The 24,704-nt window shown below is 40.3% G+C and overlaps 1 protein-coding gene across 4 annotated transcripts in view; it reads left to right on the forward strand.

Moving 5' to 3' along the window:
• Positions 1-382: 382 nt before the first annotated feature.
• The window catches only part of ARHGAP29 (Rho GTPase activating protein 29), a 54,849-nt gene continuing 30,527 nt past the window's right edge, over positions 383-24,704 (forward strand). For all 4 annotated transcript variants that reach the window (XM_052802171.1, XM_052802174.1, XM_052802173.1 and 1 more), the window contains exons 1-2: positions 383-521; positions 3,353-3,698. In XM_052802171.1, the coding sequence (XP_052658131.1) occupies positions 3,437-3,698 (262 nt within the window). In that variant the 5' untranslated portion in view covers positions 383-521; positions 3,353-3,436. The remainder of the gene's footprint in view (positions 522-3,352; positions 3,699-24,704) is intronic.

The following is a 24,704-nucleotide window of genomic DNA, read 5'->3' on the forward strand; positions in this document are numbered from 1 at the left end:
CGCGGTGTTCCTCGGCCGGCTGGCCGTCGGCACAGCGACGACGATGCGGCGGGGGCGGGAGGGCGAATCCTCCCTTCCCGTGTCCCACCGGCCATTGTTCGGCTTATCGGCCCCATCTCGCCTCTCGGCTCCCCAGCGCCGGGTCGGGTCGGCTCGGGTCGGGTCGGGTCGCACCGCCCCGCGCCGCCCCGCTGGCCCCGGGCGCGCACCGGGCGAGCGGCCGCCCTCCCCCCGGGCCGCGCTGCGCGCCCGCGGGACCGCGGGGGCGGGTCCCTGGGCACGGCCCCTGGGCGGGACGCGGGCAGAGCCCCGCCCTGCGGCGCACTGCCGGCCAACGGTGGGCTGCGGGCGTCAGGGGGCGGCGCCGGGGGAGGCGCCGGGAGCGGCGGCGCCCCCGGGGACGGCGGCTGCGGCTGCGGCGCGGGCCGCGCTGTGGGGAGGGCGCTCCATGGGCAGCGGGGCGGGAGTGCGAAGGGCCCGCGGCGGCTCGGCTGCTGCCTGCGTTCGGCCGCCGCTCTCCGGTAAGGGCCGTCCCCGGGGGAGGTGGGACGCGCCGCGGCGGGAGGGCGGGGGGCGTCGCCTGTCGCCGCCGGGAGGAGCCGCGGGCGCGGCGCGGTGCGGCGCGGTGAGCGGCCGGGGGAGTGGGTGCGGCTGGAGGGGTCCCTCTTCCGCTCCCGTCGGGCCCCCGGTGCGGGTCTCGCCCCTGCGAGCCCGCCTCCCCGCCGGGCGGTTCCCCGGAGCGGACCCCGGGCCCATCTCCGCCCTGCCCCGCACCTCGTGCGGTCTGCCGGAGGCGCCCCCGCGGCCTCTGCCCGCTACCTGCCGCGCCGCCGCCCCCCCCCGCGGCCGGGCGGCTGAGGGGAAATCCCTGCCCGCGGAGCACCTGCGGTCTGGCGGCGGCGGCGGGCCGCCAGGAATGCGCGGCGGGGGCAGGGCGGCGCCCCGACCCCCGCCCGGGGCACGGGGAGCGGCCCTGCCCTCGGCCGGGGGGCTGGCGGCGGCCGAGCGACGGGGCCCCTACGGGAGCGTCTTACCTTTTTTTTCCCTTTTCCCTTTCCTTTTTGGTTTTTTCCCCTCCCTCTCTACCCGGGAAATTGTGCTGGGAGAGCAAATTTCTGAAATATCTGGCGCTTTAAGGGGGGGGGGTGTTCCCCTTTTTCCGTCGGGACTGGCAATGGCTCGCTCTTAACCAGACGAGTCTGGAGGCGTTTATAGAAAAGCTGGTGGACGCTTTTCGTTTTCAAAGCCGGAGTCTCCTGAAGAAATATGAAACGCTTCTCAGTAATGAAAGGCATGTGTTCTGTGAGGGAAACTTTTCCCCATCTGCCTTGTAATGCAGGAGGAGCAGACGTAGGGGCTAATATTTGTGAGGAAAAGGTGACTGTTCCGCTAAACTGTTCAGTTTTGGTTCTGCTGCTGCTCTACAGCAAAAATTTCACTCAAGTTTTCCCCGTTCAGAAACACTGTCATCACTCTCGCGATTTTCAAAGTGGTGTCATTATTGTACTACTTGTTGCTCGTCTGAATAAAAAAACCCGCAACATATCTCTAAAATAACACAGCTTTAAAAGCATGGACTTGCTACAGGAACAGGTCTAACACATCACGCTACTTAAAGTTGACCAGACTTGAGAGGCATGTCTTTTAAATAATATGAGGATCTCTATCTCGATATGAATAGATATCACGCTTGCTAAAAGGAGAGAAGGTTATGTGGCTTTTTTTTTTTCTGTAATTGCAAGGCGGAATTGCAAAGTAGCTTTGTAGCCATGAGAATTATATGTGGGAACAGAAGAAACTGGCTTAAACATTATGTTTAATGTAAACCTCACTTCAATCTACTTGAGGTGTTTGGAATTGCTTAATTATCTGCATTATTTGTATAGTCTCATGTGTACACTTATAGGTACTGACTTTAAACAGTAAACAGAAATTAGAGCAGTTAATTTGTGTTAAATTCTGAAGTTTTCTTCCCCCTCCTCCCAGCGCACACTCCCTGGAAGGCCTGCCAGATTAATTACCAAAACAACTGCTATGACCACATTTCCTCTGATATTTTTAAATTGCAAAGAGAAATAAAGCAGAAATAATGGAAAAATAATTGAAGTGCGTTAGAATAACGCTTGTTGAAATACATAGTGGGAGTGTTCAAAATGTTAAAGGTGCTACTTCTTCAGTTGGGCTAACCAAATACAAACATATGCGGGATAACCTGTTTCAACCTGCATTTTTAGATTGTCATAACTTTTAATTTTAGCAAAAATAGTTGAATTTGAGTTTTTGCTGCAGATATGTCTGCAACCCACGTTAACTTTTTAGCTGTCCTGTTCCAATTTGGTGGTTTTTTTTCCTTGTAGTGTTTACCATATAGTGTAAACATTGAGAATTTCTCCTGGTGTTGAGAGAATAATAGCAGGCATTGTGCGAGTTGCTGGAACCATACCTGGCTTCTGCCACCTGGAGCTTGCTGCTTTGAAATGAATCGCTTAACCTGACATGGGGAAATTTGCAGTGGCATTCTGTTTTTCCTAAACAAAAGGAATGCAGGTAGTTGCTTACTTATACCAATATAATCTCCCCCAAATTTGTACATTCTTATGGTGGAACTTTTAAGGTGTACTAAAGCAGAGTAACACCCTTCAGGATAACTGCATTGAGATTTGCAGATAAACTTTGATTCTAAAATACTTTTAAATCTCTTCACTTTTCTACGTCTTTCCTTTGATTGCCTTTCATATTAAAAGATAGCAGGCTGAAAAGCCCACATAACTTCTTTCAGGATGTTTTCCATTCTGAGACGGACTGTGATAGGCCACAGTTTCTTGCTTGGCACAATCTACACAAAGAAAATTCATCCTATCAGATCAAGGCTGTCTATTATCTTAAGAGACAGGATGCTGAACACAGCTTGGTGGTTGATGCAAGCGGGGATGTTGCTCATGGTCTATATCGCATGGAGTGTTTTTTGCAATTGTATTCAGTTGTAGTAACATTTCATGGTAAAGAACAGGTCTCAGGGTAAATGTAAAGAACTTGATTCTTAAGGTTTTGGGAATAAATATTCAGGGAAGAAACTTTTCTCATGAAATAAGCATGCATCATAATTAGCTTTTGAAATAATTTCTGCATATCATTGATTTTTGTGCAACACTGTATCTGCTGTACAAATTAAAATAACTTCAAACAGTCAAAAACCTTTATAATACTTCAGTTAAGCATTGTGATATGAAGCAGTATCATCCTGAAAGAAGCTTTGGATCTTGTCAGTACAAAAGTATTGCTTCACATATATTTCTACACTAATCAGCATTTTTCCTTCTCCTCCATCTCCTTCCCCCTCCCAATTTTTAAGGGTTTCATCGTTGGCTTGTCAAATGGACATTAAGCGACGCTGAGTGTTAACTGGAAGAGCTCTATAAGCACAGCGGCTGCTGGGATGTTGCGACAGAACGGTGGAAGTAACAAGCGTGGTTTGGGATTAGCCCGACTGTCTACCTCCAACTTCTTCACCATCTCTAATTCAGGAAATTGGGGAATGGGGCGCAGCACCAAGAGCAGCTCTCTGAGCAGCATTAGCTCCAACTCTGACTGCTATGATAATCCTGTTGTGGATCCAGAATATATCATGCAACTGGTGAACGATGTCAGAAAATTTGCAGATGTGCTACTCTATTTGAAGGAAGCCATTCTTTCAGAAGGTGTGTCAGTTGTTCTTTATTCTTAGTTCTTAGATTTTCTGAAACTCTCACAACTCCATTCATATGTTCTTAACTAGTCTTTACTGTGGTTATTTCCCCTTACCCTTTACCTTCCCCCTTTATCCTCCCTTCCTCCCCCCCTCCCCTCCCCCAGCGTGATGATTACAGGAAATAGTGGTTGTTAGTTTGGGTTCTGTATTTCCTCATCAGAACACTGTGCAATCTGTTTCATAATCATAACAAGGGAAAATAGGCTTTTAGCAGGCTGTCTAGGCTGATGCTAAAAGTTAGTGAGACCATCAACTGATTAGTTTTTAGCCATATGAATGTTTTTTGTCATTCCAAAGAATTCTGTTAATATTTCAGTGATGTTTCAGTTTTCTAGGCTGTTTTGGTTTGGTTTTTGAAAGTCTTATACACTAGTAGTTTGAGTTTTAAGGTAGAATGTAACACTGCACTTTTTTCCTCTACAAGATAAGTATTTACCATCTTCTGCCAGCAGGTGGAAACTGCAAATTTTCTTGCTTATGAGGCGTGTACATTATTGTGTGTTACTATTCCTTTAGGGAAATGGTATTAGTCTATTTTTGGTCATCAGCAGGAAAGCTTTTATCGAACTTCTCCAGAAACGTTACCATGTTAATAGCTGAAATGACATCCAGAGCAGTTTTGTATAAGATGTCCTGAGTGCTGAGCATTTGCAGTCATCTCTGTTTCAAGTGAGTCTGCACACAGCTGAAATAGCTCTGCCAAAAGGTGTGAACAAGTCTTAATAGAGCAAAAATTTGAGACTAGTGATCACTTCACGTCCACAGTGGTTTTGCTGAGTACACAGGATGAGCAGAGTTATTTGTGAGGTGGGGTGTCTGGTGCCTACTGACACTGAAATGGGCATCCTGTAGGAAGGGACTATCAAAATACTGGAGTGTTCCAGTTGCCACGCAGCAGCTGTTAGTTAATGTTCAGTTTAAAATTTTGGACTCAGAAGATCCAAAAAAACTAACACGGAAGACAGGAGTTGTCGTCTTGTTTTATACTACATTGTGGAATTAATTTGTGAAACAGTGTTGTCCATTTACAGGATTGTTAATTTATAAAGGAGAGATGTTTCTTTGCCATAGTTGGGAGTGTTTTTTTTGACCTCCATCCCAAAATTTCATTATATGAGTTCTGTAATATTGGGCTTGCTTACTGCTGGCTGGAGACAACCTGGAAGCTGCATAGTTTGGATTGCATTTCTCCATCTTATTTATCTTTGGAAATGTTTACAGTTGTCTGTCCAAAAATTAACAAAAACTTACTAAGGTGATGGAACAGACTTCTTACACATAAAATTCTGGCTCATAATGCTTGTAGCTTACCACCATCCTGAGATTAGTTACGTGAATTATTCCAAGGTGGAATCAATTGCAGGGATGGGAAATTAATTTCTTCCTTTTTGGACAGCATTAATCTATTGACTTGATGTAGATTTTGTTGAATAGTAAAGCTTTGCTCTAAAGTTTATGAAATAAGAACTAAAAATAAATTCTGCTACTAGCTACAGGGAAAAAAATATTTTGAAGTGTATATGTTGCATCCATCTTCAAGCAGTTCAGAAGTGGCAAATGTAAGTGGTGTGACAGGGTTGCATCAGTGAGCTCTTGTATTTGCCTGGTAAGTGTTCCTAGAGTCTGCTGTAGGTCTTTCAGCCTCTAACCACTATTCCTTCAGTTAGCTTCTACGTCTACTGTTAGTTGTAGTATTGCCACTTCGGCAGTTTGTCTAAAAACTCCTTTCTATGCACGGTAACTTCGCTCTTGACCACGTGGCTCCCTGTTTGCCAGGGCCGGCAACTGCTGGGGTCTGCATCAGTAGGTAGGCTGATTCCAGTGGGGGTGTGCCTTGAATTTTGTACCGACTGGTGGTTGTGTTCCAAGGCAGCTCAGATAACACGAGCAGGGAAGACCCTAGCCAGTTATTCACCCGTGGTTCACTTAACATTCTCCTGATGTAGTGATACTATCTTGGATGAAAAATCTAAGCTGTTTTGGATTATAACATGTATTCGTGTCTAAACTAGATCATAAGTGCCTTTGGATTATACACTTGTGCTGTGTTTTGTACGGTACCAATGCAAGTCGATATGTAACATCAGTAAGTTGAAATATCTTTTAAGGGGAGAAGGTTATGTAACTGAAATCTTCTGTAGATTTCAAGGCTATTTCTCTTTGCATTACTTATGCTAATATAATTTAATTTCTTACAGTAGTCTCATTATCATAAGGCTGAATAAATTTTGGATATTACTCTTCAACAAAGGTAAACCCAGCATTGTAACTTACTTTGTTTGTTTTCAGACTCTCACCCAATAATATTTGTTGTATAAACCAAATCTAAAAAACTTGGAATCTCCTTGCTGGCACCAAGTAGGAAATTTGTTTCTTAATGGTACTTCACATAAAAAACCCCAAAACACCTCCACCCCACTGTCCCCAAAAAACCCCCACCCCAAACCCACAAACAAAAAACCCTCTGAATGTAACTGTAGAGTTGAAAAGTTTGTCAGCTGTTTGGACATGAGGGAGCTGCAGTTGCCTCTTGTGTTGAGTGAAATACCATGTGTTCCACACACTTCAGTTCTTGCTGTCTTTTTTTAAATTGCCGTTTGAATCTAGGCATTGTACTCACTGGATGTAATGATCTGTTATTAGCGATCCAACTTGAGGCATAAGATCGAGATACTTTACCAATGTCTTCATTAAAGAAGAGGTCTGGGCATTTTTTGAACCTAGGTCAATGAATCCAGTCCTGTTTCACAGGAAACTTTTTATTTAATTGTAGTTGATGACAGGCTGAACCTGTAGTGGTTGATCTGCACAAACAGTTAGTGCATCAGTCTCTTGGTCCAGTCTTCAGTTAGATTTCCAGATGAGCGAGATTGTGTCATATGGCAGATATTAGTAAGGATACTTATATTGTCACCATGTGTTTTGTGTTTGAACTGAAAGGTCTTCTTCATTTGTAGCACTCATACTTTATGAGGTCAGAGATAATTGAAATATATTGAGGAGAGTCAAAATAAGTCAATCTTCTTTCCTTTCTGATAAGAAGAAAATGAAAACGGTTCCTCAGAAATCCCTGCCTGGAAGGCCAAACTTGAGAGTATATGTTGAATTAATACCTAGAACACTCAGATCATTACCTGCAATCTGTGCTATTCTTAAGACTGTTTATTTGAGTTTTCAGTTTTATTGATGGCATTCTGTATTCTTTATGTACCCCAGATTTAGTTCTTATTTCAGTTTTAATGTACATCTGAAGTACAAACTGTTAAGACATGGTGGCTTGAAAGCTGGTGAGTTTTCTCTTTGTGTTTTGAGTTCCAGTAGTAACTTTCCAGCTATGGGCTAAGAGTGTGAGAACCTAATTGTTGCCTTCAACTTGCACCCCTCTCTGAAAAGGTAGGACATACAGTGAAGTACAGTCTAAAGGCTGGAGCTGTCTGTGATCTTCAGAGGTAGTGGCACTCAAGAAGAGAAGTAACTTTCTGGGGTAGAGAATGTTTTAGGAACTGAGAATTTGTTTGCTTCCCACAGAGACCTGCTGAGGGTTTAACAACCTGATCACAGTATTGAAAATACTTAAGAATTTGAAGTGTCTGAGGTATACTTAAGGTAAATCGTGTAACTTGAAGAGCTTAATTTTTATCCCAAAGCATGGGTTTAATGTGTCTGTGAGTAAGCAGTGTTGAATTTTGAGGCTGGGTGACATCTACATGCATAATATGTTCTTTTGGACAATAGGAGGTACGGGGTAACTCCTGTATACTGTCCAATCTTTTCAAAATATAAGGATGCGTATACCTCGTAGAAGTTGTATAGAAAGCATGTAAGCCACTTTTGGGGACAAAATATGCAGGACTTTTCTCTTGCAAACTTTTATTAGAGAATTTATCAGTTCAAAAACAGTATTGCTTATTGTACAGGTATGCAAAGTTGAGAGTCTTTTTAAGAATAGTTATTTATGAGATTGGTGACACTACAGTCTGTGCTGTTACTGCATATAATAAATTCCACTGTTGCTTTAAGCAAATGATGCCACTGCGTGGTCTTTGCACAAATGAGATTCATTTACTCAGGTTTAAAAGGACCACACAAAAGAATATTTAGGACGCAGTCTGAGTTCTAATTAGCAGATATTTTACTAAGTGTTTCGCTTTTAAACGGTAAATAGTAGCTTTTACTTGTATCACATCAGAGATGGGGGAAACATTCCTGTTTCCCTAGTCTGAAGATAATTAGCTACTAGTTTTGTGACATGTGTTGTGTTTTGTTTTTTGTTTTGTTTTGTTTTTTTTTAAGGAATGTAATGTATGCTTCATACTGTAAGGTCTGCCCTTGGGACTGTGGGAAATACCGTTTCATTACGAATAGCTGTAAGGGTAAAATTTGCATGTGGTTTAAAAGTGCAGGAGTAATTATAGTTTAATACATAATCTTCTTGACTGTACTTCAGAATATATTTTGAAATTATTGCTTGCTTTATCACAAACTTTGAAGTGATCTTCAAAGTGTGATATTGTGTGCTTCATGTGGGTAATTCTGCATCCTTTTCATGAGCAAAAACTTTTTTCCTCAAGCTCATTCTATCTTCAACTAATGTAAATTGAAGCTTATTTGAAAATGTTAATATACCCTTTCTTCCAGATATCTTGGAAAACAGAATAGCAAGACAAAGCTCTTACCTTTCATTTCAGATTTCTCTTGGAGGATCAGATTTTGCTGCCTGGTTTCTTAGAGTTTGACAAGATTTTATTTTTATGCCTCCCCTGCTTCCCCCCCAACTGAAGCAGTGGTAAAAATACTGGTGAAGCTGGATGGCCTGGTCAGGAATGTCTGCATCCTCTTTATAATAGCACCAATACTTTCAAAAGGATCAGGAATGCTACCTAACTTGAAATCTGTCAGGTCCTTATTTTTGAAGGATAAGATATTCTGCCCAGTGGGACAATTTTAAAGGTGTGTCAAGTAAAATAGTTTCCTCAAAGTAAGGAACTTGTAATCTCTAGTGACATCAAAACCTTGTTTTAGCACCACAGAGACTGGTATTAATTGCATGCTACACTAAAAGCCAGAAGCTGTCTACTGAATATAGTGCCTGAGAGTCAAAGATGAATGATTTCTCTTCAGCCCTTCCAGGCTTGATAATGTGTGCTTTTTTTAGTACTGTCCATATTTTTAGTATGATTAAAGCACTGTAGTATTTCTAGCATTTGATTTTTATTTCTGTATTTTCTTATAGTATAAAACATTAATGTCCTTTTTCTGAGGCAGTATTTTTGAAAGTCAGTTTGTCCTGTTTTGCTAGGGAAATCTGAAGTTCATTAGCTATTGCAGTGAAGATTAAAGATTGAAATTATGATAATTTATAACACTAGGTGTAATTTTGCTGTTTGTTCTTTATTCCAATTTTGATGTTTCTCAATGAAAGATGCTGTCTTTGATACACCTTAAATTGGATGTATTTACCTGTCTAATGACACCTCATAGTATGAATGGTTGGTAGGTGGGCGAACTGCTCTAAACAAGGATTTGATAAAGCGTTTACCTTTCTTTGCAACAGTCTCTGGAAGGAATGTTTGGGGATTTTTTTGTTTTGAGGGAAGTAGGAGTGATTTCTTTAACACTTTGTGGAAGATGGTGCTGGTTTTCTGTTTGATAGTATTTTGTGTCCTAAATAAAAAAAACCTTTATGGGAGAAGGGAAAGCAAAATGCTGTCAGGGCAGCTAACTTTCAGGGACCGTGAGAACATAGTGATTATCAAATGCATAAACAATCTGCTTGTCAATTGATTAAATGACCTTCAAGAATCCTTGGGAAAAGGCAGAGGAATTCTTGTAAAGCATTGCACATTGTTTCTCTTACTCCATGTAGCGCAAAAAAGGGAAAAACAAACTGTCTTGTAGATAATAAATCCTGTTACAGAAATAACAACATTTGAGGATGTTGACAAATAGTCTGAAGTGGAATTTTAATGTTAATCGCTTCCAGGATCTACTGAAGTGTTATATACTTGTAATATCTGAAGAATAATTCTGCAACTTATTATTAAAATATGACCTTTTTTGTACTTTGTAGCTCTACTCAGACTTGGTCTACAAGGAACTAACTGCAGGTTTTAAATGTATTAGCTTGTAATAACATTGTTCATCCTCTTGCTGAACAGAGGTGTTAAGAGGTGAATTCTGACAATTTGTATTTGCTGCTTGGATGTTACTGTTCTCATAGCAAAGTTGGCAGAATTGACCTTGTGAGCCATGGTAGCAGGGAAGCCAGGACTAAACCAGTCTGGGGTGGGTGTAAGGCAGCTGGAAGGAGTAACTTCTGAGGGTGCTCCTGCAGAAATTACAGGTTTTTCTTCCCCACCAACAGCTGAATTGATGGTACGGTTCTGTAACTGTTGAAAATCTACAAGATGCATCTAAAATCGTTGTTTTCTTATTATAGAGCTTGTTATGTTTAGAGCTCTGTTTTAAACCATGCTAATAGTGTATTTCCACAGCAGCTTAGAGAAGAGACTTAAGTGTGAGCTGCTGCGATCTCACCGCTTCATCCTGGCATTGGCAGTAGTTCTCTCGTGACTGCATAGCAAGCCAGTTCTCAGGGCAGATCTGCCTGAAAGCTAGTCCTAGGAAGAAAGGAACTAGTTTTCAGCCGAATCAGTTCCATGAGCTGACTGTAAGGCTGTACTGAATACCAGCAAAAGAGGGAGAAGGCGGCTGGGAAAGGAACAAGTGGCCAGAGGTTAAAATGGAACAAGACTGTGAGGGTCTAGGCAGCGTTAGCGTGGCACTCCACCCTGGCATTACAGCATACGCTGCTAAACCCTGTACCAACTCTTTTGTCTCCTCTACTGAATGCTAAGTTTGACCGGTATAGGAAAGGTGGGGGAGGGGGTGGTGGTGGAGACAACAGCAAGTAGAAAATGCCCTTTGTAGATGGCAAATTAATCAGCCTTCTTTAGCTCTGAGCTTTTGGTGCATTTGAATTTGACAGTCATCTTTTAAACTTGCCTTCCTAAAACCTGCTAATATGCAAAGACATATGTTCTTCCAGTCTTTCTGACCTGGAAATTCCTTAGTATACCCTTTCACGTATCTCCAAGTAGTAGTCACTTCTAAATATTAGTTCTGTCAATCTAAAATTGAAACTGTTCTTTGACAAATGTGAAATAGTCTTTCAAGCTAAGAGAAGTAAAGGATGTAAATAAGAACAAAGTAAATACTTCCTGAAATTTTTTTTTAACAAGTAAAATCATTACTAGGAACGCAAAGCCAATAGTAGTGATTATTTTTTTCAACAGCTTCTGATGCTTTTTATGGCAAAACTCAGAGGAAAAAAATAGACAGGAATGTAAGCTGCTTCTCTTAGTCAAGCTCTAGGTTGACAGCAGGCCAGAGACCTCCTGGTCATTTTCCCATGCTTCCCTTACTTTCACACTGTACTTTCTTCCTGGTCTCTCTCATGAGCCGGAAGCACTGTGACCCCTGGCAGTGAGTCCTGTTCCTGTCCAGTGCCAGATTCCTCAAACCTGAGAAGTTCTGCAAAGAAAGCAGAAGTTTGATGTACTCCAGAGAACGCTGTCCATAAAATAACTAGGGAAGCCTGAATGAAGGCAAGTCCACAACAATCCAACAAAAAGTAGTTTACAGTCGAAGTTTATGGGAGACAGCCGTAGCTACAGACCGTGCTTTTCCCCAGGAATGTTACACTTAAGCCGGGAGAGAGAACTTTCCACCTTTCTTTCCATTTTACTCCAGATTCTTCCACAAACTGTTTTGCCCAAGCTTCTTGTTTTCTACAAGTCTGCCATCTTGCAGGCTTTTGTTAGGGAGTCTTGGACTTTCAGATGCTGTGACCAGAGCCAAAGGAGCTGGGCATTTTCTTTTGCTTTGCAGGTTTGCAATATTGGAGCACTGCTTAATTAACGGGCAGTCATGGAACAATCTGCTGTTTCCAGTACTCTGAACAAGCAGAGGAAAAAAACCTAACCTCCTCTGGAAGTTCAGTCCAAGCAAAGCTGTGTTCTTCATAGTCAAAGTGTAAGCTGCCTGTTAAATGCAGGTTGCTAATGTTGGATAGTAAACACTGTTTCTTCAGTTTCAGGGAAGATTGAAGTTATTATTTAACTTAGTGGACCAGCAGATAAGTTTGTGACTGATAGTACTACCCCTCCCCCAGTTGCATACTCCACATTCCTTCAGAACAAATGTTCACTTGTTGCTATAGTGTCTAAGATCAGCAGTCAGGAGGGGGGGTGGGTGTGTGTGTCTTGAAGGCCTGCGAATGCTTAAAATGTAAAATCAAGCATTATGTGCAGTCCGGATATTTTTGTTGACTTAAATAATTAGCATATCTTTCTTTAGGAAAACTTTGAACTATTTATAAGAGAGCACAGGCATTTTCCATTTTTATGGTGCTTCTGAAGTGCAAAAAATGTAATACAAGGCAAAACTCCTTTCTTCTTCCTTTTTGCATTTCTGATGTACAAAATCTCAAAACACTTAAAGAGCCTTAGCTAGTTTGTTAATTGGAATTACCTTCCCTTTCTGTCACAGCAACTAGGCTAATGAAACTGAAATTGCAAGATTAGCAAGATCAAAGGTGAGTAGTGAGGAAGAGGTTGAATAGTCAGATTTTCTTTTTTGAACGTAAATGTAAAGTTAGGCCTTTCAACAACGAAAATTCTTCTAATACAGTTTGCAACTTAAGAAACTGGAACACTTGGACACAAAAACGTGTATGTCTCAAAGAACTCTGCCCCAACAACTGAAAGATAAGGTTTGATCCATATCCAGCGTGAAGTCTTGTGTTCTTAACAGCAATTCCTGTGTACATGTAGGAGCTTTTGTGTTTAAAACAAAAACCCCTTGCCCTAAATTAGTTTCCTACTCTTGGCAAAATGTATTATAATGTATCCACAGAAATATTCCATCTTCTCATTTCTCTGATGCATCAATTTATCAAAGTTGCAATGTAAAACAAGGACATCAATACAAGAGGAGGCTGAGGGGAGACCTTATCGCTCTCTACAACTACCTGAAAGGGGGTTGTAGTGAGGTGGGTGTTGGTCTCTTCTGTCAGGTGTCTGGAGATAGGACAAGAGGAAATGGCCTCAAGTTGAGGCAAGGGAGATTTAGGTTAGATATTAGGAAAAATTTTTTTACTGAGAGGGTTGTCAAACATTGGAATGGGCTGCCCAGGGAAGTGGTTGAGTCACCATCCCTGGAGGTATTCAAAAAGCGAGTGGACAGGGTACTCCAGGGCATGGTTTAGGGGGCATGGTTAATGGTTGGACTTGATGATCTTGAAGGTCTTTTCCAACCGAAATGATTCTATGATTCTATAAGTAATTTTTGTATGCCTTACAGCATAGTTATGAGTTGTGACTCATCTTAATGATCTTGATTTCATGAAGATTTCATAGACTAAATCATTCCTTTTCCACCAGTTTCATTGGGAGTGTTTGTTCTTCCTATTTATGTAGCTAGATCACAGAACTGAAGCTGACTCGTTTCTTAATTCCATGCAAATGTTCATCTAATCTGGCAGTTGTGACTTGGTTATGTTAGATCTAACATCTTGTTAATGGATTGGAGTTAGAACTGCGTGGCAGGGTAGGAGATGTGATACAGAGCTTGGACCTTGATCTTTGTAGGTAGCCGTTTCCCAAGTGAAGTAGGAGTTTTATGGGGGCTCATTCCATTATCTCCCTAAAATGCCTCTTTTTGTAGAAGATTGAGGTTACTCATGTAAGGTTGTAGAAATAGTTATGTTTGGGTTAAACTTTCAACTTAATGACATTAATTACAGAACAGCGTAACTGAAAAACAGAGGACTTGAGGAATTTTTTTGTAGAGACTGTGACTTAGCTGAACAAGGGATTTTTCCTTTTTACTGTTTTTTTCTTGTTTACTGTTTGAAGGGGCTAATTTTTAAAAATATGTAGGAATTCTTATTTGCCAATTTTGGTTATCTTTATTTTGGAGACTCTGTCAACTTAAGACAAAGATTGATTTATTAAACTTACCTCTTCAGAGTTGTGTTCTGTGTCATGACTAAACTGCTTCAGATATTTGAGCAAGTCCAGTTACTGCTTAAATCTGAAGTGACAATGAAAGCTGCATTACTGTTTAAATTTCAAATGACAATGAAAATATATCTAATGCAAGGAGCAGTGAAAAGCTTTTAAAGGAACTTTAAACAAGACTCTTATTTCTGGGGTTAGGGCACTCAGTTTTACATAGTCCTTTTGATTGTGAAGCAGCATTTAAAATGGCTCCGGTTGCTTTGGTCTAGAATGATGATGAGAGAATGAACGCTGGTACTTTGGTGTCTCACCTTGTATGTCTGTATGTGAAATAACATACAGACTTTTTTATTTTTTAATGTAAATGGGTATTGGAGAATGTATGGGAGAAATAAGAAAGCATAAGGTTCAAATTCTGTTGACTTAAGCCATTCAAAAGAGCTATTGTAATAATATAGCATGTTCCCTTTTCCAAATGTGTTGATTGTCTGTGCTGTGTTAAACTTGGGTTCAGGGCCCACGGTTGGGTGTTGCAGCAGTTCATTACATTTTTAAGAGTTCTGTTAATACTTCTTATCTGTGAGATGTAGAATGACTGTGGTATTATATATGTTGCTATGCGTACTGTGAATGCTAAAGAGAAAAGGAGGCTCTTATTTTGGAAAGAATAAAGTGTTTCTTCTAGCTCTTGCAATGTCTTAATCCTTTTCTAGTTTTAGGAATCTGCAAGATGTGGGAGGCCTGGTGGGGGAGTTTCAGCTAAGATGCATTGAAAATAATGTTGTCTTTGATTAAAATGAATTGCAGGGTTGTAGATCAGTAATTTGCAGGAAGTGTATTTGTACAGTGGAGTTGAAGCACAAGCGTGTCCTTTCTCTCACTGCATGCCTTTTCAACAAGAGATTTTGACATCTTTAGGATTTGGGGCCAAATTTCAGTTTTGTAGCACAGGATTTCCAAAGGGTGCTCTTCTCTGAGTATTGTATTGAAATTTTTCCAGTTCATGCAGGTGTCATTTGTTTAGGGCTCTGTGTTACGAACAAATTTAGCACCTCAGCTGATGTTCTACTCTTGGAGTACAGCATATTCTTAGCTCTCTCTCTAAGATCAGATGTTGCTGAAATGGTTATGGACAGGGAATTCCTAAAGGATTAGCTTAAAGCCTGCTCAATGTTCATGAATTCCTGTTGCTGTTTTAGTATTGATAGTGATATGAATTCTTCAGTAGGATGCTTAAGTTACTCTGCGTTTTTGTTTGTTTTCTGGGGATTTTTTTTTCATGCATTCATTGTATATAGGGTATATAAGGTACTTTGTTCTAGGTGCTACCACAACTATGGAATTAAAAAGTCTGTCCAGAAGTTCTTCAATGCTGATAACATGGAAGAAAATGTTTACTGGAATCACTACAGTGGAGGTACAGAGAAACAGAACAGTGCTGGTCAACAAAATGGGCTGTGGTCTCTGCGCAGAAGTAGGTTAACCACTGCCAGCAGAAGAGCAGTTGAAGGAGGCAGCTTTTTGGAGGGATAGTCCTATTTGTTTTGTGCTTCTGTTTGATAAGGTGCAGATTGTTTATCTGAAAGCTTAGTAGCATACATGAATTGTGATAGCTGAGTGAAGACAGTTAGTGAAGGGCCTTGAGAAAGTGACCATGATAAATAGGTTATGCAAGTGGTGAAGAAGGGGAAACTAACAGTAGGATTAAGATTGCAGAGTGGTCAAATTAAATGCTCTCTGGTATTCCTGCTTAAGCCCTTGTTAAGAACAAGCAAACAAATTTGGCAAGGAATGGAGAACTCCTTCTAGCTGTAGCTGGCTTTGGCTGGTGACTGGACATGAGATTTTAGAGAAGGTGGCTGAGAACTTAATTTGGAAAGCAAGCAAGAGGTCTGGACCGTATAAATAAATCGGATTCTTAGTAATGAGAGAAGTTTATTGTACAACATCAAATGCTGTGTGCCACTGGATGAAAAACTAAATGCATGGGGCTACTGTTCAAATATGTAGTTGACCAAGTTCTGCCTGATTCTATTATAATTTTCACATTCAGTAGCTTTTACTGGCCTGCATATCCTTTGGTTTTTTTAATTTAGCATTGACTAGCTGGAATGACAGCTTCAGTGGTACTAGGGGGAAACAGCTGTGTAAATCCAGAGCCATAAAGCAAAGAGATTCTGTGCTTTGTCTTTTTCACCTTTCTATTGCAAGGTATTTGTGAAGAAATACTACTCAATTCAAAATCCATAGTGAGCTGTGCAGTGGGTTACTGTTGTCTTTTGGGGTGTGCAACTGCGGTGTGACATCAGTTACTGCTATAATGACAGTGTAGTGTTGTCGTGTTTTGTCTCCTCTTCATATGAAACAGTCAAAGATGTTTTGGTGTGAAATACCTGATACCAAAATGTTATATTGGAGAGTGGATTGACTGTTCCTGAATCTAAGAAGTGGGAAGATTTTGAAAGTATTTCCTCTTGAGCATTCAAATGGCTCATCACTCTGTGTCACCTGTGCAAGTTATATAGTCAGGCTTTACTCTCTTGGGTGGTTGTTTCAGCAGGTCTTCAATGCTGGAACTTCAAATAATTAATCCTTTATGTTCACCAGTTTTTTAGACAACTAATGGTACTGGCTGCTGCCTTAGTGATTTGAATCCCACTTAAATTTTAAGTTGATTTTGCATACTCTTTTATTTTAATTGAAAAACCAGAAATGGAATACTATCACATCCTATAGCAGTTCATAATTGTTTTAAAAGATCCTTTAAAAGAAATGCACAATGTAATGCACCTTTTGTTTAACACCATATAATCTCATAATCCTGGCTTTGTGTGGTCTTTTGAAAACTAGGTGGGCTAGCAGCAATGAAATAGCTTCTTTGCTCAATCAGTGACTTAGGCTAAAAGTGGAAGCAGCAGCCATGTAGAACAAATAGTATTTTAGATTAAAAGTAAAGTGAGTTAAAGGTTAAGTATTTTTTTTTAATAATCTCTTGATGTGGGTTAGCAAAGGTTAAATTTATTTTCTTTTGAATGAATGAAAACAAAACTTTCATACTAACTCTTCTGTGTGCCAGTTTGATATGGTAAGATCAACTTTCTGGGGAAAGGGTTTTCTTTTCCGACTTGTTCTTTTTTTTCAGAAATTTGTGCTGTGAAACTTGAGTGAGTATTACTTCATATTTTATTGGAACTTGAACCGATTTGCAAGGACCACAGTTGCTTAAAGCATAAGAGGGTTTTTTTTCTTATTTTATTTTAACAGTGTCTTCTATTGGCAGCTGTTCAGTCCAGGGACTACTTTACTAAGTTTTAGTGAAACGCCCTTGAATAAGAAATAAGTAGCATACTACTAAAGGTATAGTTGCTAATCCTGATGGGTATGACTTTCTGGTGAAATGTGACTGATCAAGCTTATTGCAAATGTATTCATCATAAAGAATGTAGTTTTATGTCCACTTGACAATTCACGATTCTAACTTAAAATGTGTTCTGAAAGTGCTGAAGCATTATCCTCACCTAGTTTTATTCTTAAACTCCTGGAAGACCCAGGGAAATGATACAAACAGTGGCTAAAATGGCCATGTAGTGTGTTCACTCTCATTTGTCAGAAACAGGTAAATAAGGAAACTCCAGCAATTTTCATTACTGGTTTCTGGTCTTTAAATTTGGGGTTAATAAAAGATTAATGTATTCTAAGGATTAAACTGCATGGCTGAACACATCTAGGTTAGTTGACTGGAATCTCAAGGCTAGTAGAATACAAAAGTTGAAGGAATGTAGCGTACAGCATATTGAAATAGATTAATGAAAAGCTGCATTGTGGTAGGTTTTTTTCCAAAAGACTTCCCCACATACACAAATGGGGAGTTCATCTATGAATTTAAATGCAAAATGAATGTGAAGTAACAACTGTTCTGCTGATGTCAGTTGGCAAACCAACATAATGAAAATATTTAACTGCTTTCAGTGTAGGCAGAATTATAGGATTTTGATTATTCTGATGTACTTTGCATGTACACCATCTATTTTCTTGACTTTTTGAAAAGATTTTTTAAGACATCTTGATTTTTATAACTTTCCTTTAATTTCTGGAAATGAATTGAGCCTTGGTTTGCCCTATTTACATAAGCAAAAAGGACTTCTTACGTAAGCGTTGACTTTTCAGAAGTACAGAATTGGCCCATGATTAAAATGGGGTAGGAATGTTAGCCCAGTTTAAAAACAAACAAACAAAACCTGCCACAGCTTAAGGTCACATTAGAGGCTAGTCAGCATGGTTAATGGTCAAATCTAAATGGAGAGACTGATGTATTTTGGCCAATCCCTGGTAGCAAATGATAAATCTGAAAGGGCTGTTTGGCTATTTGTGGTACACACCAAAAGCTCATCATGCTAGAAGTCTTACCTGGAAGGCTAGACTAAAGAGGGGATAGTTGTGTGTTTCCTCCAAGAGCAATTTTTCTGCAAAAATTGCAAGCCTGCACTTTCACCCTGTTTTAAGATCAAATTTAGTAGTTTAGCAGTAAAGAGGTAAGTGATCTGCCAAATGTTAAATTCTTTCTTGTATTATAAAAACATTATTTGCATATAATAAATGAAATCAAACATTGCTACTTTCAATATACTGTATTCAATAAGCTATTTGCAGGAAATTTCCATGCATTCTCACTGAATTGGATCTGTATATTATTCTCAGAAAAACCTCCCAAACTTCAATGCTTTTATGTCAAATGCAGGGGTCTGGGTTACTATTTTTATGCCTTTCTTTTCTTCATTCCTAATCACACTTTACATGTCCTTAGAATTTTCTTCATTGAAATAATTGCTTAACTGTTTATTTTCCATAAATTGTCACTTTTGCTGCAATATAATGTGATTAAGACATTGGTTGTGGTGGATTCTAGAGCACGTTGCCAAAGACTGTATGAATTTGGTGTAGTGTCTTTTAATGATGCCATGACAACAAGGGTTGCCATGATACGGATTAACAAAAAAGCTAGGACTGACTATCTTTCTATTTTGAAAGCTTCAAGTACGATGTTTCTTGACATAGGGATGGGTAGGTAGCTTCTACTTCTGCATCATAACACAGGGTTGAAATGTGACGACTTCACTAGTGCCTTTGGCAGCTTCCAGCCTTGTTAAGAGATTTTGCAAGGATAAATTCTTCCAGAAATTCTTTGAGTTTTTGTTATTCAGTGAATTAAAACGTTTCATTCCTTACATTTGCAGTATGTTTATACAGCCAAATAAAAGAAGAAATATGTTAGCTAAGACTGCTGTTTTCTCATCACTCCTGAACTGTGGCCACCAACAAATAAAATAACACCACCACCATTAAAGGAAAAAAGTTTTGTTCATTTTGTATCTGTACAATTGATGAAAATCACATCTAGCCCATGTGTTTATTGCCTTACAAAAGCTTCCTTGAGACTAGACAGCAGTGACATTGGTCAACTTTACTATGGTCAAACCAAAGTGTAAAACATTGATTAGTTCATGTTGTGTCTTGAGTGTGATAGTGACCTCTGTCATATCAGACAAATATGGCAGGCTGCTACTCATGTTAGAATGGGGCTGATGGGGGAGGAGAGCAAAAATAAAATGATGGGTTAATCTGGGACTGTTTCTCAAACTGCAGATGTAGGAATTAGGTGACTTCCACACAGTTCATTGTTGTATGATTGTTTTGCCTACTCTGTGATGCTCACTGGGAAGTCTCATAGTCTGGATCAGGTTCAGAACTGAGTGCTGACAGTTTCCTAGTACACAATACGGGCACTGATGAAGATGATACTAACATGATTTTAAAGTTGTTTTACTTTGGATCAGCTTAATTCCAAAGATGACTTGTTTTTTTTTCACCTAGCCTAGGTGGCATAACTAGTGATACCATGTAATCCTTCTGTGTAACGTAATGGAAACGGGTTCTAATTTACCTTAATGCCAAAAATAAGGTTATTAGTAAATAAGAGTTGACAGTCTTTTAGCCAAGATGTTGGTCTTGCAGATTGAAACGTTGGTTACTCAAACTTATTTCTTCTGAATCCTTCCAAGGTCAAAAGCGATGAAGAGCTGATTGTTTGCGTTCCATAAGGTGAAACTTTAATAAAGTTCTGGATCCAGATACTCGGATATTGGGGAAATTGCTTCCCAGTTTGTGTGCTTGTTCTCACTACCACCCTGCAAGACTGTTCTGTCTGTTTTTTCCCTTTCTCCTGAAGGAGATTGGAATTTATGCAGATCATGTGAAGTGGCACTTAAAACCAGAATTGAGGCTTCTATATTTCAGTGGAAGTAAAAGGGGAGCTGAAGTACACAGTTCTCAGCTGATCCCAGGAAAGCAGCAATTTACAAAGGGAGTTCTCAAAATGGGGACTAGACCTAGTGAGGGTGATCCTTAGTTTCTGCCACTGGCTATGGCCTAGTGGCTTTGTACACAATGGGCATGTAAGTGTTCTCATCTAGTTGCAGTTACTCATCTTCTTAAACTAGTGCTAACATCCATAGAGTGAGTGAGTGAATTCATGGTAGACACTTACCAAAGACAAGGCATTTAATCATGTTTGTGAGGGTAGATGGAGAAACTGTGCAAAAAATACAAGTTACTTTGTTTATAGTAAGATTTTCACAAGTGAGATGAGTTTATATATATTCCCCCCCATAGTCAAAAGACTGGTCTATATATATAAACTTGTGGCCGTAGACAGTATGCATGGCAGGTTGTTCCACACTGGTACTATCTTTCACTGTGTGTAATGTTCTTGAAAGCTACTAAATGCATGAAGTAAATAATCACATCTTTGTACTTGTAAAAAGCTTCATAGGGAAAGCAGGACCTTATTAGGTGGTGTGAACTAGAACATTTGCTTTGAAAGTCTCATATGTAATCTGACTTCAAGAAGTTTTCACAGATGTGTTACTTTTCAGTTGGTTTATCTAGATCTATACCCTATCTTTCCTTTTCATCAGTGACCAACTTCAGTTCTAAACTTTTAGCCACAGCAAAACAACAGTTGTATTAGTGGTCCCCCTTCTCTTATGACTGGTGGAAATTGGGTAGTAGAGGGAGAGCCTGCTGCTGTTAGAAAGTGTTAATGTTCTATGTGGAGAAGCGGTAAGCAGAAGCGGTGAGCAGAATGGTGCATGCATCTTCTGTATGGGTCTGAACAGTAATGTAGGATATGCAATGGCCATGGAGGGGAAAAACCGTATGTTAGTCTGTATTTAAACTTGTCCTGGTGTACATTTGTTGAAATAAAAAGCTTCAGAAATGTTTGGGCCAACAATAAATCAGGTCAGACAAAAGAATACCAGCCAACTGACACAGCAGTGCCTTTCCCGACTGCATGTATTGTGACCAGCCCTGACTTGGCAGGGAGGGTGACTGGCGCTGACAAACTTGATGAGCAAATTTTATTTTGTTTTGCATGAACAGAATCCATAGCTGTAAGGCCATTATTGCTTGCTAATATTTACTAAACAAAGGCTTCCTGTTGAGAAATACCTAAAATTAGAAAAAAAGTATCTTATGCTATTTTTACATTAGAGATGGATGAGTGGTTATAAGATGAAATGGTTATAAATGAAGTGGTTATAAAACTGAAACCATTGAGGAGTGGGATGCTAATGACAGCAGTGTGCTACTGAGATGGCTTGGCTAACACTGACAGGCTTCCCAGCTGCTTTGTTACATCATTCTTGTGTGTTAGGTTTGTCAGCTTTGAATACACGCTTTTTCACTCTATTCTTCTTTCACTACTTCTGCAGAATATGCTGGTGGTGTGGTTGCCTTTACATTTTGGAAGAGTTTGTTTTCAGCTAATGTAAATGACAGTTTAAGCCCCAATGGAAGAAGATTTGCAGATAGGCTACTAAGCTCTCTCCACGACTTCCCCCCCCCCAGTTTTAAGAGCTCTGGTTTTTTTCTTTTGGTAGAGGGCTGACTGATTTCTTCCAGGAGATTCCAGGAAACTAGTCACTTAAGCAAACAGCTGAATTCAGGTGCCCAGAGAGGTCCTCTGTGCTGCAGGATCACCGGCAGTCGCAGTCCTCTGGTCCCAAGTACTAACTACTCTTATATGGTATTGCAATTTGTGTTATTAAGCTTGGGAAAGACTTTTTTTTTTTTTTTTTTAAACTGATATAGCATCCATTGGTGGAGGAATTTCCTGCTTGACTTCATGTGGAGAAATGGATAAATAAGTGTGTACAGTGAGACAAGGGATAGAAGAAAAACTGAAAGTAAATATTAATTTTTATGACTGCTTAAGTTAGATTGAATTGCTGCAGGAACTTGTTAAGAGACACATTTCCTCATGCATTCTTTTCACTGTAAACAGTATTTGCTCTGCTGTTGTTTTGGTCTCTTAGCTGTTTTCAGACTCCTTTAGTATTAAAACTGTGTTTCTGTTAATCTCGCATGTTTAGATTGTTTTACTACCTGAGTTTTATAAATCTGTCCTGAACAGGAAATCTCTGTTTTAGTGTCTGTTTGGTGAGTATCAGTTGCTGAATGCAGTGTAGTTGTGGTTCCTGATGACTTCTGCCTCCACCCCTCCCTCCCCAAGCAGTACTTGTCACAGACCTTTTGTCTTCTGAAGGCACAGAAATAATGTTTCAGATATTTTGTAAACAAATAGTACAGTGATGGAATACAAAGAAATCTCAGCTGGGTGTAGCCAGACCTTTGCTTTTGAGAGTACAAATAACTAATCTCATGCTTGAATGCATTATTTTAGCGATAGTGTTCTTCTGGATGGTATGATAAACATCTAATTCAACTCAGCAGTTGTTTTCAACTTGCATTTCCCTTTGAAGCTTACTGCTTCTGTTTCAGACTTCAAGAGGCTTGTGTCCCTTAAGTTTTTTTCTTTCTCTCTCTCTTCCCCCTCCCACTTATTTTGCTTTTTTCCCCAACTCAGTTGGTCTGGTAAGATATTATCAAATCTTCATACTAAGAAACTGCATTTTGGGATCAGATATGCTTTAATCAGTTTTCTGAATGATTTTTTTTTTTTTTTTTTTTTGCTTTGACCTAACCTGTAAGGAACCTCAAGAGTCCATTTTATTCTGTAATGTCAAGCCTGTAGCTGTGGGTCACAGTTAACTCCCTGGAATAATTCATGCAGTTTGTCATATGCCTGTGATGCACTCCTTCCTGAGGACTCTCAAACTGGGAGTAATCTGTAGATTGGTTTGGCTGCTTTCCTGCCTTGTTTCCCCTCCCCTACTTGTTAGGCATCTAAAAGTCTACCCACCATGTCACCAAAAGGACCTGCTTATGGAGTATGTGCGTGGGTATTCCTGATCACATGATTAGGAACTCTTTTCTCTCCAGCCACAAGTAGACATCTGTGGATCAGAAAACAGGGACACCTTCATCTTGGCCAGGTAAGAGGTGCAGTTCTGGTCAAATGGTGCACTTGTGCAGACCATCTCTAGTCAGTTGGCCTCAATATTCATGCCCTTCATGTGAGGGCTGCATATATTCTGCTTAGACAGAGACAGCTCATGGGGAAGGTTTGTGGCATACAGCTTCCAGATGCCTCCTTCAAAAGCCTGTCTGTCCCAGTTCTGCCAATATAAATCACTAGTCCCAATGAAGGATTGTGGAATATTTGTCTGCCTCTGGAGGTTTGTAAGAAGAGATGAGACATGCCCTCCACAGACTACCTGCTCCTTAAGTATTTAAAAACTTAAGTCTACACACTAGACATGTTTCTTAATGAACTAATTGGAATTACCTTTAACTATCTAATATTCTATTTCCTGAAAATAACATGTTACTATAACGTTCAGATATATTTTCTATGTTGTCTGATCCACTTTGGCTTTGTGGGCATCAGTACAGCTCTGCTGTCTTTCCTTTTCCCCATTGCCTTTGCCTGGAGCTGCCCAGTACTCCCAACAGCATGTATTCTTGCACTGATGGAGTACAATTGAGGCTTTGATGGATTAAATGCTGAAGGAATCATTAAAATTAACTGGTTTCATTTTGACAGCTATAGAATTTCATCAAGTGTTAGAAGGTGGGAATTGCCATGCTGGCTTAGACTAGAGCTGTGTCTAACTTGGTGTCTGAACTCCAATGACTGCCAAAAGTGAATAGCTAGAGAAAAGTAAAAATGGTAAATTGGACATATCCTCTGAACCCTTTCTGCTTAGGGGAGTCCTTGAGCTGTTGCAGTTATATTGTTTGTTTTAGTACAATGCTTAGTAGTTCAGTAGACTAAAGAGTGGAGTAGTTGAGTGAAAACAAGTTGTGGATGCAGGTTCAAAAGGAATTAAATGAATTCAAATACAGCAGGTCTGTAAGCAGTTACTGAAGTGTATAAGAGCAACTGTGGTGCAGCAGCTGTGGGTGCTGGGGGACTGGCCCGCAGAAAGCGGCCAGTCTTGTCTAGTCTCCGAAGCAGCATCGCCCGCTGCTGTGTAAGGCACAGGCTAGCTGGACCCATGGCCTGACCTAGTAAGGCGTTTATTGTCTCATTAGTAACCCACAGGGAAACTTAGAAGAACTTGTCCAGTCTCTCCTTGTTTCTGTGTACGCTTCTTGTGCCACTGCTATGTTTTGGTATGAAATTCCACAGGTCTCTTACGTGAAAAATCACCCTTTTGTGTTTTGAATCTGGCTCCTGCTTGCTCTGTTTAATCGTCTGAGGTGCATCATGTTTAACAGAAAGACAGTGGTAAGCAATTGATTCTACCCACTATTTTCATGCCTTTCATGATTTTCTGATACTCTTTCATATCCTCTATAAATCATCTCTTACCCAAGGTCCCAGCTTCCGCTATTGTTGCTTGCATGGAAACTACTTCAAGCCTGGATTGCTTTCCCCATGAAGTTCCAAACTCTGAGCTATAGTATGCCTTTAGATCCATGTGTGTTTGTCATACATTTTAGTAGCAGGGATAGATTATGTACTGAAT

The sequence above is a fragment of the Harpia harpyja genome, chromosome 11 (genome assembly GCF_026419915.1).
Source record: "Harpia harpyja isolate bHarHar1 chromosome 11, bHarHar1 primary haplotype, whole genome shotgun sequence".
In the NCBI taxonomy this organism is placed as follows: Eukaryota; Metazoa; Chordata; class Aves; order Accipitriformes; family Accipitridae; genus Harpia; species Harpia harpyja.